This window comes from Schistocerca gregaria, chromosome 1 (assembly GCF_023897955.1).
Source record: "Schistocerca gregaria isolate iqSchGreg1 chromosome 1, iqSchGreg1.2, whole genome shotgun sequence".
NCBI classification, from domain to species: Eukaryota; Metazoa; Arthropoda; class Insecta; order Orthoptera; family Acrididae; genus Schistocerca; species Schistocerca gregaria.
The window spans coordinates 470,308,076-470,321,478 of NC_064920.1; the positions used below are offsets into that span (position 1 = coordinate 470,308,076).

General features: G+C 44.3%; 1 protein-coding gene across 1 annotated transcript in view; it reads left to right on the top strand.

Annotated features, from left to right (window-relative positions):
- The window catches only part of LOC126353098 (uncharacterized), a 287,154-nt gene that overhangs the window by 206,791 nt on the left and 66,960 nt on the right, over window positions 1-13,403 (top strand). The window contains exon 14 of the mRNA XM_050002737.1: window positions 7,416-7,531. Within this exon, the coding sequence (XP_049858694.1) occupies window positions 7,416-7,531 (116 nt within the window). The remainder of the gene's footprint in view (window positions 1-7,415; window positions 7,532-13,403) is intronic.

The window sequence follows — 13,403 nt, forward strand, 5'->3', positions numbered from 1 at the left end:
TCAATGGTGGCCGAGCAACTGGCTCGTCGGAATACGCCAGTTACTACTATTGATGAACTGTGGTATCGTGTTGAAGCTGCGTGGGCAGCTGTACCTGTACACACCATCCAACCTCTGTTTGACTCTCAGGATCTATGCACCCAAATTCCGTGAAAATGAAATCACAAGTCAATTCTAGTATAATATATTTGTCCAATGAATACCCGTTTATCATCTGCATTTCTCCTTGGTGTAGCAGTTCTAATGGCCAGTAGTGTAGATCGCTACATAGACACTTGTAGGTACGAGAGTACAAGGGACGAGCTCATGCGACGAATGAGTCTACGGACGGTAGTAACGAGACAGACAAGGGTAGTAGTGACAGCAGATCAGACAACTGCGGCGCAATTGAAGATAAGTCAATAAAGAATGGTTAATTGTAAAGTACTAACATAGGCTCGGTGATGTGTTAGAATAGTTAGCTACTGATGGAAATGAATCCTATATACCTAGGTGTGGAACGCTTATGCATACAAAAAGCCATGGTATATTTCTAAAGAATCTAGACTAGTAAAACTACGAATAGTATCATACTGAATCTAAACTGATGATTATCAGCAGAGTGTCATGAAAACTAGTGTACGGTAGACAGTAATACTACATTGAACACAAATGTAGAATCAGAAGATAGCATGTGCTGACATGTAGAGCACACACTAGACAGAAACTAAACTAGATGAAGGATCACACCATTTAAGTGAAAGTAGATGAAAGAATCGCCCTCGAATGGCGAGTGGTAGTAGATCGGGTTGTGGCTGCCCGGAAGTGACACCCCGTGGACAAAATCGGTGGTGGTATTCTACGATTCTTAACTCTCTTTCGCTCTATTTTCTTTAACATAAATTGTTAATTTTTTCTTTTACATAATTAGTTTTAAGTTTCCAAGCACATAAAACTGCAACTTTGTTATATCACTAAGAAACTAAATAAACTTCATTTTATGGATATGTACAATTTAATATGGTGAAAACACGACCTTTCTTAGTCACTGAGAGTCATTTTAAATGTAAATGACAGCAAATAAATAAGTACATGAAAATCCATTTCCTGCAGAGTTGTCGTGAGCAAGAGAAACTACTAAAGAGCTAGCGAACCAGTCACAATCAAACCATAATACCAAAGCCGTTGTAAGCTACTTACCGAGAGGACGGTTGTAACCAAAGAAATACGAAAGAACGCAAGGTCGCAGTCGTAGACGGTCCGATGGCGTGGTACTAATGGCTGGGCCTTATCGCAAGGAGCGCGTCGCAGTGAACAACTTTTCTATTTTTAATGCGATTTACTCTGGCTCATAGCCTCCGAGCTATGGCGTGAACCGACTTCTCCTTATTTGCACGATTTTCTGTTTATTCTCTGGATCCAAGCTACAGAGGATTATTTTTTTTAGTTATTACCCACGCCTGGGTCCTACGGGACCAAGCGATGTACATCGAAGGATATTTTAGAATTTTCTCATAGTCTTTTTGTGCGCATATTATTTTCATTATCTCAGATTGTATTCTTTTGCTATCCTCAGATTAACTATTCCGGTTTTCTTACGTTTTTAAGCCTGGCCGACTGTCTAGTCGTGTATTTCATATTATACTATCCCTGCTTCTGTCAGCTCTTCTTTTACCACCTACGATCCCTTTAACGATTCCTGTCTCTGTTTGTAGCTTTACTATGAGTTTCATAGAATTTCACAGCTTGTATAGTTAGTCTGATTGGTTCCATTATTTTAATATGACCATAAAATCTTTGCATGGGTGATTTTATATCACAATAAATGCTGGAATACTTTTGAACTTCCTTATTCAGATTTGTCTGTATGTTTCTCGTCTTTGGCGTTATGGTATGATTGTGACTGGTTCGCTAGCTCTTTAGTAGCTTCGCTTGCTTACGACAATTCTGATCGAAATGGACTTACATGTATTTTTTTTCTTTTTTGATGTAAAATTTCCCTGGTTACTCTTTTGGCTGTAGAGCACAGTGTTGCACCAATGCTATCAAACTCTCACATCCAATAAGCAACCTTTAAGTGTTAAAAGAATGAAAATACAATAAAGGAAAAAAAAAATATTGTTTTGGTAGCAGTGACTGTTTGATCGTAAAATTTTACATTTGTCATCACATGCCGGAATCCCTATTGTAAACCAAACTGGGCGCGCCCAATTGTACTCCGAATAATGAATAAATATCCTTTTTGTCGATAAAAACTCTGCACCTTTCGTTTACGCCGGCAGCTGATGTCCACGCTTAGACTGTATTAACCAGGCCCATTCCGTACCTCCACTTGACTGTTACTCCCCTTAGTTAAAGTATTCAACAACATAGTACTACTGCCAAATTTTAATTTCATGTCAAATAGAGCCACCTGAAGATAGGAGCTTGCAGCTATATAACTTGTTTATGGATTGTTTGGCGGAATACTAGCCGGCCTTACATTTTAAAAAGGTTAGCAGCATACATATCTCTTGATTAAGAAAAACCCGATATGTACTGAAGTTGCGTCTCTTTGGATGGGTACAACTAGACAGTCTTTCTTTCTGCGCACCACTTGTTAATGGAACAAGATAGGTGAGGAGGGGAGCGGGGGAGGGGGGGATGATAGTGGTGCCACGAGCACATTCCACCACACTCCCACACCTTAAGGTGGCTTGCGGAGTACAGATGTAGTTAATACATTCTAAGACAAAGAAAAAGAAATGACGCACCACGAATAATTTATCCAAATGAGAGGGGAATCGGTAGATGTAATGTACCTGTACAGAGAAACAAATGATTACAGTTTGAGAAAAAAATGAGGATTTATTCAAGAGGAAGAGCTTCAGAAGTTGAGCAATTTAATAAAGCGTTGGTTCACTGCTGACCCTTATGCAAGCACTTATTCAGCTTGGCATTAATTGACAGAGTTGTTGGATGTCCTCCTGAGGGATATCGACCCAAATTCTGTCCCATTGGCGTGTTAGACCGTTAGAAGACCGAGCTGATGAAAGGCCCAGCCCATAATACCCCAAACGATTGCAACTGAAGAGAAGTCCGGCGACCTTTCTGGCCAAGGGCGTAGAGTATGGTCGACGTAGGGCTGTCCTGTAAGGGCGCCGCGAACACCGAACCAAAGGGATCCTGCTGTGCGATGAAATGGCACCCGAAACCATGAGTCCTGGTCGTGGGGCCGTGTGCGGACGACAGTCAGGCTGCTACCGCACCACTGTCCAGGGCCTCTCCAGACACGTCCTCGCTGGCGATCAGCGATCAGTTCATCACTGAAGACAGTTCTACTCCAGCCATTGAGATTCCAGTCTCTGTTGATCCAAGTGGACGTGGGACAGCGCCTGGTCAAAAAGAAATCCGTCCACCAGCCGAGTAAATTGAGAAGTTCTTTTATTTCATTTCCACTCCCAGTTTCGGCAGTTTTTTATGCCTTCTTTAGGCCCCGTATGCACCTATCAAAAAGAATCTGTTTCGCCACACTGGGGCCATATACACTCCTGGAAATTGAAATAAGAACACCGTGAATTCATTGTCCCAGGAAGGGGAAACTTTATTGACACATTCCTGGGGTCAGATACATGATCACACTGACAGAACCACAGGCACATAGACACAGGCAACAGAGCATGCACAATGTCGGCACTAGTACACTGTATATCCACCTTTCGCAGCAATGCAGGCTGCTATTCTCCCATGGAGACGATCGTAGAGATGCTGGATGTAGTCCTGTGGAACGGCTTGCCATGCCATTTCCACCTGGCGCCTCAGTTGGACCAGCGTTCGTGCAGGACGTGCAGACCGCGTGAGACGACGCTTCATCCAGTCCCAAACATGCTCAATGGGGTACAGATCCGGAGATCTTGCTGGCCAGGGTAGTTGACTTACACCTTCTAGAGCACGCTGGGTGGCACGGGATACATGCGGACGTGCATTGTCCTGTTGGAACAGCAAGTTCCCTTGCCGGTCTAGGAATGGTAGAACGATGGGTTCGATGACGGTTTGGATGTACCGTGCACTATTCAGTGTCCCCTCGACGATCACCAGAGGTGTACGGCCAGTGTAGGAGATCGCTCCCCACGCCATGATGCCGGGTGTTGGCCCTGCGTGCCTCGGTCGTATACAGTCCTGATTGTGGCGCTCACCTGCACGGCGCCAAACACGCATACGACCATCATTGGCACCAAGGCATAAGCGACTCTCATCGCTGAAGACGACACGTCTCCATTCGTCCCTCCATTCACGCCTGTCGCGACACCACTGGAGGCGGGCTGCACGATGTTGGGGCGTGAGTGGAAGACGGCCTAACGGTGTGCGGGACCGTAGCCCAGCTTCATGGAGACGGTTGCGAATGGTCCTCGCCGATAGCCCAGGAGCAACAGTGTCCCTAATTTGCTGGGAAGTGGCGGTGCGGTGCGCTACGGCACTGCGTAGGATCCTACGGTCTTGGCGTGCATCCGTGCGTCGCTGCGGTCCGGTCCCAGGTCGACGGGCACGTGCACCTTCCGCCGACCACTGGCGACAACATCGATGTACTGTGGAGACCTCACGCCCCACGTGTTGAGCAATTCGGCGGTACGTCCACCCGGCCTCCCGCATGCCCACTATATGCCCTCGCTCAAAGTCCGTCAACTGCACATACGGTTCACGTCCACGCTGTCGCGGCATGCTACCAGTGTTAAAGACTGCGATGGAGCTCCGTATGCCACGGCAAACTGGCTGACACTGACGGCGGCGGTGCAGCTAGCGCCATTCGACGGCCAACACCGCGGTTCCTGGTGTGTCCGCTGTGCCGTGCGTGTGATCATTGCTTGTACAGCCCTCTCGCAGTGTCCGGAACAAGTATGGTGGGAATGACACACCGGTGTCAATGTGTTCTTTTTTCCATTTCCAGGAGTGTATTTCTGGATGTCGTGAATTCTCAAGTGCTTCCTTCGTAGTCTAGGAACTGATCTACAGAGGTCAATAATATTACCATGAGTTCAGCATCCTTTCTTTGACCCTCCTACTAAGTGGTCACTGAAGGACCACTCGAATGTCGGATGGATGATAATGATGAATCCGGCGCTCTGAGTGCCTCTCCGACGATTGCTCGGTCCTCTCGTTCCGTCGTCTCTCTAGGTCGACCGCTTCCTTACTGACGCTGTGGTCGAACAGTATCATCGTTCCTATTCAAATGTCGTGCGACTTGAGCTCATCTATACATTCTCACTCAAATGCAGACTTCTGCGTATATTGTCCACACGCCTGTCTGCGAGGCTTAGTCGCTGTCCAACTGAGTACACGAAATGAAATTCGCAAAGACTTCATGCCCGAGTATCGACATTTCTCCTGTTTACTATGCCTGGCAGCTGTTTGGCAATACTGCGCTACAGCAGTACACATTCATACCGGGTGATCAAAAAGTCAGCATAAATTTGAAAACTGAATAAATCACGGAATAATGTAGACAGAGAGGTACAAATTGACACACGTGCTTGGAATGGCATGGGGTTTTATTAGAACCAAAAAAATACAAAAGTGCAAAAAAATGTCCGACAGATGGCGCTTCATCTGAACAGAATAGCAATAACTGGCGTAACAAAGTGAGACAAAGCAAAGATGATCTACTTTACAGGAAATGCTCAATATGTCCACCATCGTTTCTAAACAATAGCTGTAGTCGAGAAATAATCTTGTGAACCGCACTGTAAAGCATGTCCGGAGATATGGTGAGGCATTGGCGTCGGATGTTGTCTTTCAGCATCCCTAGAGATGTCGGTCGATCACGATACACTTGCGACTTCAGGTAACCCCAAAGCCAATAATAGCACGGACTGAGGTCTGGGGACCTGGGAGGCCAAGCATGACGAAAGTGGCGGCTGAGCACACTATCATCACCAAATGACGCGCGCAAGAGATCTTTCAAGCGTCTAGCAATATTTGTTTCTTTTTTGTTGTTGTAATAAAACCCAATGTCATTCCAAGCATGTGTGTCAATTTTTACCTCTCTATCTACATTATTCCGTGGTTTATTAACTTTTCAAATTTATGGTGACTTTTTGATCACCCGTTACATTGACCGCCAAAGTTTACAGTTTCGTATTTTCATATTACGGTTTTGTATTTTCGGACGATACTTGTGTGAATATCAATTTGTGACCAATTTCCACAGCTCCTTCGCGGTGCGTCGTTTTTTTTGTTCTTTTTTTTTTGTCTTAGAGTGTATATCTTAAACACGTCCTAAATTCCAAAAGCCACGAAGCAGGTAAAACCCAGCCGAGTATGACTCAACTGAAAAATCTGCTTCAGGTAAATGTGTTTGAAGCTTCATGGAGATTATCGACAACATCTCTCTCCATGTGCGTCGGCTAAAAATCACTATGTAAAATGCAAAACCGAAACAGAAACACCGGAGACATTGTCAATCTATGTAGGTATGCATTTAAGTATTCCGAGTGTGAGGTCTACAGAGAAACCATGTTAGCAGCTATATTCATGCTCCCTAATAATGGTTACAAAATATGCCTGTGAACAATCTTGTAGTGGCCAAATAAGCCTACGAATTACCAGCGACACATTTCCCAGTAAATGTACTATAAGTTGTTCAAACTACAGGGTCATCAAAAAGTCAGTATAAATTTGAAAACTTAATAAACCACGGAATAATGTAGATAGAGAGGTAAAAATTGACACACATGCTTGGAATGACATGGGGTTTTATTAGAACCAAAAGAAACAAAGTATTGCTAGACGCGTGAAAGATCTCTTGCGCGCGTCATTTGCTGATGATCGTGTGCTCAGCCACCACTTCCGTCATGCTTGGCCTGCCAGGTCCCCAGACCTCAGTCCGTGCGATTATTGGCTTTGGGGTTACCTGAAGTCGCAAGTGTATCGTGATCAACCGACATCTCTAGGGATGCTGAAACACAACATCCGACGCCAATGCCTCACCATAACTTCGGACATGCTTTACAGTGCTGTTCACAACCTTATTCCTCGACTAGAGCTATTGTTGAGGAATGATGGTTGACATATTGAGCATTTCCTGTAAAGAACATCATCTTTGCTTTGTCTTACTTTGTTATGCTAATTATTGCTATTCTGATCAGATGAAGCACCATCTGTCGGACATTTTTTTGAACTTTTATATTCTTTTTTTGTTCTAATAAAGCCCCATGTCATTCCAAGCATGTGTGTCAATTTGTACCTCTCTATCTACATTATTCCGTGATTTATTAAATTTTCAAATTTATACTGACTTTTTGAACACCCGATATATTGTTCGGATTCGTTAGCGATCAGTATTTCGGAATTTTCAATTGCTTTCTCCAACCATTCAGAAAACATGAATATACCGTCTCTGATAACTCATATCTGCTGTGCATGTATTTCAGTAGTAGAGAAGGTCTGGTGTGTTGTTTCAGCGCGTGGGCAAGGTGACGATCCGCGAGCTGAAGAAGCGCAACATGACGGGCGACCAGCTGAGGAGGCTCATGTGGGAGCGCGCCTCCATCTCGACGCCCATTCGCGTGCCCGACACGTGAGTGCTCTGCCCTCCAGCTCACCATGTTTCTTCTTTCATCGACTTGTCACTTTTCGCCATTCAGGATACTACCCAAATTCACAGTAGTGAAGCTATGGCATAGGGAATGTTTAAATAACTTAGGAGAATATCTTCGAATAACATAATCGACATTACTCGTCTGCATTCCCGTACATCATTTGTAAATTTACAGTTGTTACCTAAGTGTCTCATACCTTCACATTAATCGTCTGAAACTACACTACTGGCCATTAAAATGGCAACACCACGAAGACGACGTGCTACAGACGCCAAATTTAACTGACAGGAAGAAGATGCTGTGATATGCAAATGACTAGCTTTTCAGAGCATTCACACAAGGTTGGCGCCGGTGGCGACACCTACAACGTGCTCACATGAGAAAGTTTCCAACCGATTCCTCATACACAAACAGCACTTGACAGGCGTTGCCTGGTGAACGTTATTACGGTGCCTCGTGTAAGGAGGAGAAGTGCGTACCATCACGTTTCCGACTTTGATAAAGGTCGGATTCTAGCCTATCGCGATTGCGGTTTATCGTATCGCGACATTGCTGCTCACGTTGGTCGAGATCCAATGACTGTTAGCAGAATATGGAATCGGTGGGTTCAGAGGGGTAATACGGAACGCCGTGCTGGATCCCAACGGCCTCGTATCACTAGCAGTCGAGATGTCAGGCATCTTATCGGCATGGCTGTAACGGATCGTGCAGCCACGTCTCGATCCCTGAGTCAATAGATGGGGATGTTTGCAAGACAACAACCATCTGCACGAACAGTTCGACAACGTTTGCAGCTGCATGGACTATCAGCTCGGAGACCGTGGCTGCGGTTACCCTTGACGCTGCATCACAGACAGGAGCGCCTGCGATGGTATACTCAACGACGAACCTGGGCGCACGAATGGCAAAACGTCATTTGTTCGGATGAATCCAGGTTCTGTTTACAGCACCATGATAGTCGAATCTGTGTTTGACGACATCGCAGTGAACGCACATTGGAAGCGTGTATTCGTCATCGCCATACTGGCGTATCATCCGGCGTGATGATATGGCGTGACATTGGTTACACGTCTCGGTCACCTCTTGTTCGCATTGACGGCACTGTGAACAGTGGACGCTTCATTTCAGATGTGTTACGACCCGTGGCTCTACCCTTCATTCGATCCCTGCGAAATCCTACATTTCAGCAGGATAATGCACAACTGCATGTAGCAGGTCCTGTACGGGCTTTTCTAGGTTCAAAAATGTTCGACTGGTGCCCTGGCCAGCACATTCTCCAGATCTCTCACCAATTGAAAACGTCTGCTCAATGGTGGCCGAGCAACTGGCTCGTCACAATACGCAAGTCACTACTATTGAAGCAGTGTTCTGTATTTACTCTTGTCAGCAACTTGGACGCATGAACTGTTAAGCTGTTTGTACTAAGGTTCACTTACCTCCTCTTGCTGTATTCGAAACTGTGTGGATAATTTTTATCAAAAAGTAGTATGGTATGTCGTTCGTCTCACTGATTCTACACACCAATTTGAATAGCCGTTCGATTGCCACTGCCCCAGCAGTTTGAGAAATTCCTATGGAATGTTATCCATCCCTTCGGCCTTATGTAATCGATGTCTCCCAAAGCTATATTAAACTAACTGTCATACTTGGTTCCCTATTTCTTTCGTAATAACTACCATTCCTACTTCAACCATGTAATCAGACAAGTTCTCCCCCTTGCAGAAGCTTTCGTTTTAGTTTCTCGACATATATGTTCTTTCGTCTCCGCTTAACAGTTAAGAGTCCCATCGCACTCTTAATGTTGCCTCCCTTGCTTTTTATTTCACCAGATTCTTTTGAATTTTCTATGTACTGAATCATTCCTTCATATCTTTTTAGATTTTTTCATACTTTTCTTTCAGCCATTCCGCTTTGGCTACCCTGCACTTCCTAAATCTCATTCCTAAGATATATATATATATATATATATATATATATATATATATATATATATATATATATATATTTGTATGTTCCTAACTTTCCCTGAACATTTTTATACTTACTTTTTTCGTGGAACAACTGAAGTGTTTCTCCTATTATCCAAGGTTTCTTTGCACTTGTCTTCGTTGTAGCTATGTTTCTCTATCTAACATCTATTACTGCTCGTTTTAGAGATGCCCAGTCCTCTTCACTTGAACTGCCTTCTGTGGTATTTTCTATTACAGTATCCACATCTTTACCAACCCTCAAACGCATCTCATCGTTTCTCAGTACTTCTATATCCTACTTCCTTCCTCACTGGTTATATCGGACGATCTTTTAAATTTCAATTAATTCTTCATCATTAGTATGTTGTGGTATGAGTCTATATCTGCTACTGGGCACGCCTTACAACCCGACAGTTGATTTCGGAATCTCAATCTGACCATGATGTAATCCAGCTGGAATCTTCCAGTGCCTGGGAATTTTCAAATAACGCTTTCTCCTCTTGCAAGTCTTGAACGAAATGTTCGCTATTAATAGCTGAAAGTTACTGCAGGACTTTCTCCCTTCTCATTCTTAATTGCAAGCTCATATTGTCCTTTAACTCCTTCCCCTACAACTACATTCTAATCCCCCATGTCCATTACATTATCATCTCCCTTTACATACTTAATCAACCTTTCGATATCCTCACTTACTTTCCTTATCTCTTCATCTTTGGTTCCGATGTCGGCTTGTATACATCGAGTATAGTTGTCGGCGTAGGTTTGCTATTTAAACTGACGATAACAGTCCCATCACTGAAATGTTCACAGTAACTCACTGTCTGCCCTACCTTACTGTTAATAATAAATCGTATTCCCATTACACGATTCTAAGCTTACATCACATAATGGTGGCATTTCTCTGTCCTTACTGATATTTTTACTCAGTGACGTGCAGTGAGCAGCGAAATATGTACGTGATTTTGGCATCCAGAATATGGAGAGGGAATAATTTTAAATGAATCGCCGCCGTCTCTGTTATGAGGCCGTGCCTTACCACTTCATCCTCTGGAGCCAATGTCAGTCTCACTCCACACATTGGTGCTCGCAGCAAATACTCTGTGGTGAGGTGGAGGGTGTTTTCTCCTGTCGAGGTATTTGACACTGTGGCCAGTGAAGAGACCAGTGCGTATTATTAGCCTTGGAATAGCACCAGGCACACATGATCTGGCTGTGATCAAACTCCCTGATATCACGCGTCTAAGTCATCCTGTGCTTGAAGACTACTGTTGAACAGAGTACACTCACGTTGCAAAAACCGAGACTATTAGTGAATTAAAGGGTAGTACGATTCGTTTCTAGCATTGTGCTTTCGGATGGAGACTTAGCACTCACTGGCTTTTCCTCTGAAATTGCTTCCAAACCCCTCTGTTGCAGGATTATTGACAACCTCTCTGCGCTGGGTGCTGGGCAGAAGAGGAGTAGACAGTTCTGCCCCGACAGAGTTAGTTCATTGTACACCAGTTATGCACACACAGGGAGGGGGGGGGAGACATACCCCCTTTCTAATCACCAGGAGATGAGAGGTACTAGGCTCTTATGCTTTGCCCTTAACAGACTAAGACCGTGAGAGACCCTGAGGTCGTTTTGGGTCTGGGAATTGAGACCACAAAACTCTTTTCTGACGTTGAGAGACCCAGACTCTACAGCAGTTAGGGCCGACCAACTGGAGCCCACATCTTCTCTCAGTTTGCCTGTCGTAGGCCATAATACTCATTACGGACTGAAATCACTATGAAGAAGCTGCTGTTTTCTGATTTATGGTAGGAGAGGACCGCTGACACGCGAGCACGAATGTCGTTCCCTGTAGGCAGTGGCTAGTGGGCTGAAAACCCTGGTTGCCATTGACTGAAGTGTCTCCTCCTTAGAGGCTCAGAATGTACCAAGAGCTTCGTCCTGGTGGTGATCTGTAGAGCCAAGCAGTAGACTAACCAGTGTAGGGTGCTTGAGAACAATATGTACGATTGGTCCTACGGATGCTGTACATAATCAAATCACCTTAAATACCTTTCATATCCACCAAAACTCAGTACCATTTAGTGGTGTCTGATTTACTGTAGTTTCATTTCAAATTAGTTAATTGATATAATTCCTCTGATCCATATAGACACTAAAACCCCCGTTCGGTGTATAGTTGTTGGCTGAACCACAAGATTGCTACCAGCTTTTTATTTCTACTGCCACTTGAAGTCGCTATTGTGTAACACGTTACTGGAGAACTAAATGGTTTTCAGTAGGTGCCAGATACACATTTCTATTTACTTAACTATGAACAGATGGTTGTGTAGATCATGACTTTTCCATTCAAACGAAACTGGTTTGCAAAATGTAACTAAAGTTCTCAGTTAATGGTATCAACAAACCAAGACAGCAGTATAAAGAAAAGGATTCTTAATTTTACTTAAAATTAATCTCCACCCATCGCAATATACTTTTACCATCATTTGTAGTTCTGCTGAGAAAAAAAATCAGCGAAGTCCTCTTTTGGAAAGAGAAAAAAACTTCATCCGAGCAGGCCTCGAAAGGCCCAGCGAAACCGACCGACCACCGTGTCATCCTTAGCTATATGCATCAGTGGACGGCGGATATCGAGGGGCATGTGATAAGCACACCACTCTGCTGGCCGCTGTCAATTTTCGTGACCGGTGGCCCTGCTTCTCAGTCAAGTAGCTTCTCAGTTGGCCTCACAACTGAGTGTACTCCACTTGCCATCAGCGCTCGGCAGATCAGGATGGTGACACATCCAAGTGCTAAGAAATCCCGACAGCGCTTAACTTCTGTGATCTGATGGAAAAGGTGTTGCAACTGCGACTAGGTCTTTGTCACAATTGGAAACAGGGTTATAATTACTCTTTCATTTCCGTGAGACAGTGTACACGACAAAATGTTCACCGTACGCGTAGCCAACTTTACAGGAATGATGTTCAGATTGTGCACAGCAGTATGGGCGTTGCTAGTCTCGTTAGTGTCACGACCTGCCGTTAGGTTGGGAGATAAGCATCATTTGCATTGTATTTGCCGACAGTCAACATGATAGTGGACAAGATGAGCAATGCACTACTCGTAAACCTGTTTCGGCAAAGAAACAACAGAAATAGTGGGGCTGCATTAAAGCAATACGGAGAGGCTCCTTTTACGCACAGGGGTCGAAGAACGTTACTCAGAAGTTTTAATTAACTGGCAGCTGTACCTGTACACGCCATCCAAGCTTTGTTTGACCTCAAGGCCCAGGCGTATCAAGGCCGTTATTACGGCCAGAGGTGGTTGCTCTGGGTACTCATTTCTCAGGATCTAAGCACCCAAATCGGGTGAAAATATAATCACATGTCAGTTCTAGTATAACATATTTATCCAATGAATACCCGTTTATCATCTGCATTTCTTCTTGGTGTAGTTTCTTTAATGGCCAGTAGTGTAGTTCTCTGATTATGATTATCAAAAATGGTTGAAATGGCTCTGAGCACTACGGGACTTAACATCTTAGGGCATTAGTCCCCTAGAACTTAGAACTACTTAAACATAACTAACCTAAGGACATCACACACATCCATGCCCAAGGCAGGATTCGAACCTGCGACCGAAGCGGTCGCGCGGTTCCAGACTGAAGCGCCTAGAACCGCTCGTCCACAACGGCCGGTGGTAGAAGTTTGCACGTGATCAGAAGAAATACCCCTTTTCAGATATGAAACTTAATTATCGATTGTCGTCTGTGAAAGACAAAAGTTACATATCGATTCTCTCGAGATACTGTCCGTATATCACTCATCATCATCATCATCATCATCATCATCATTTAAGACTGATTATGCCTTTCAGGGTTCAGTCTGGAGCAAAGCCCCCT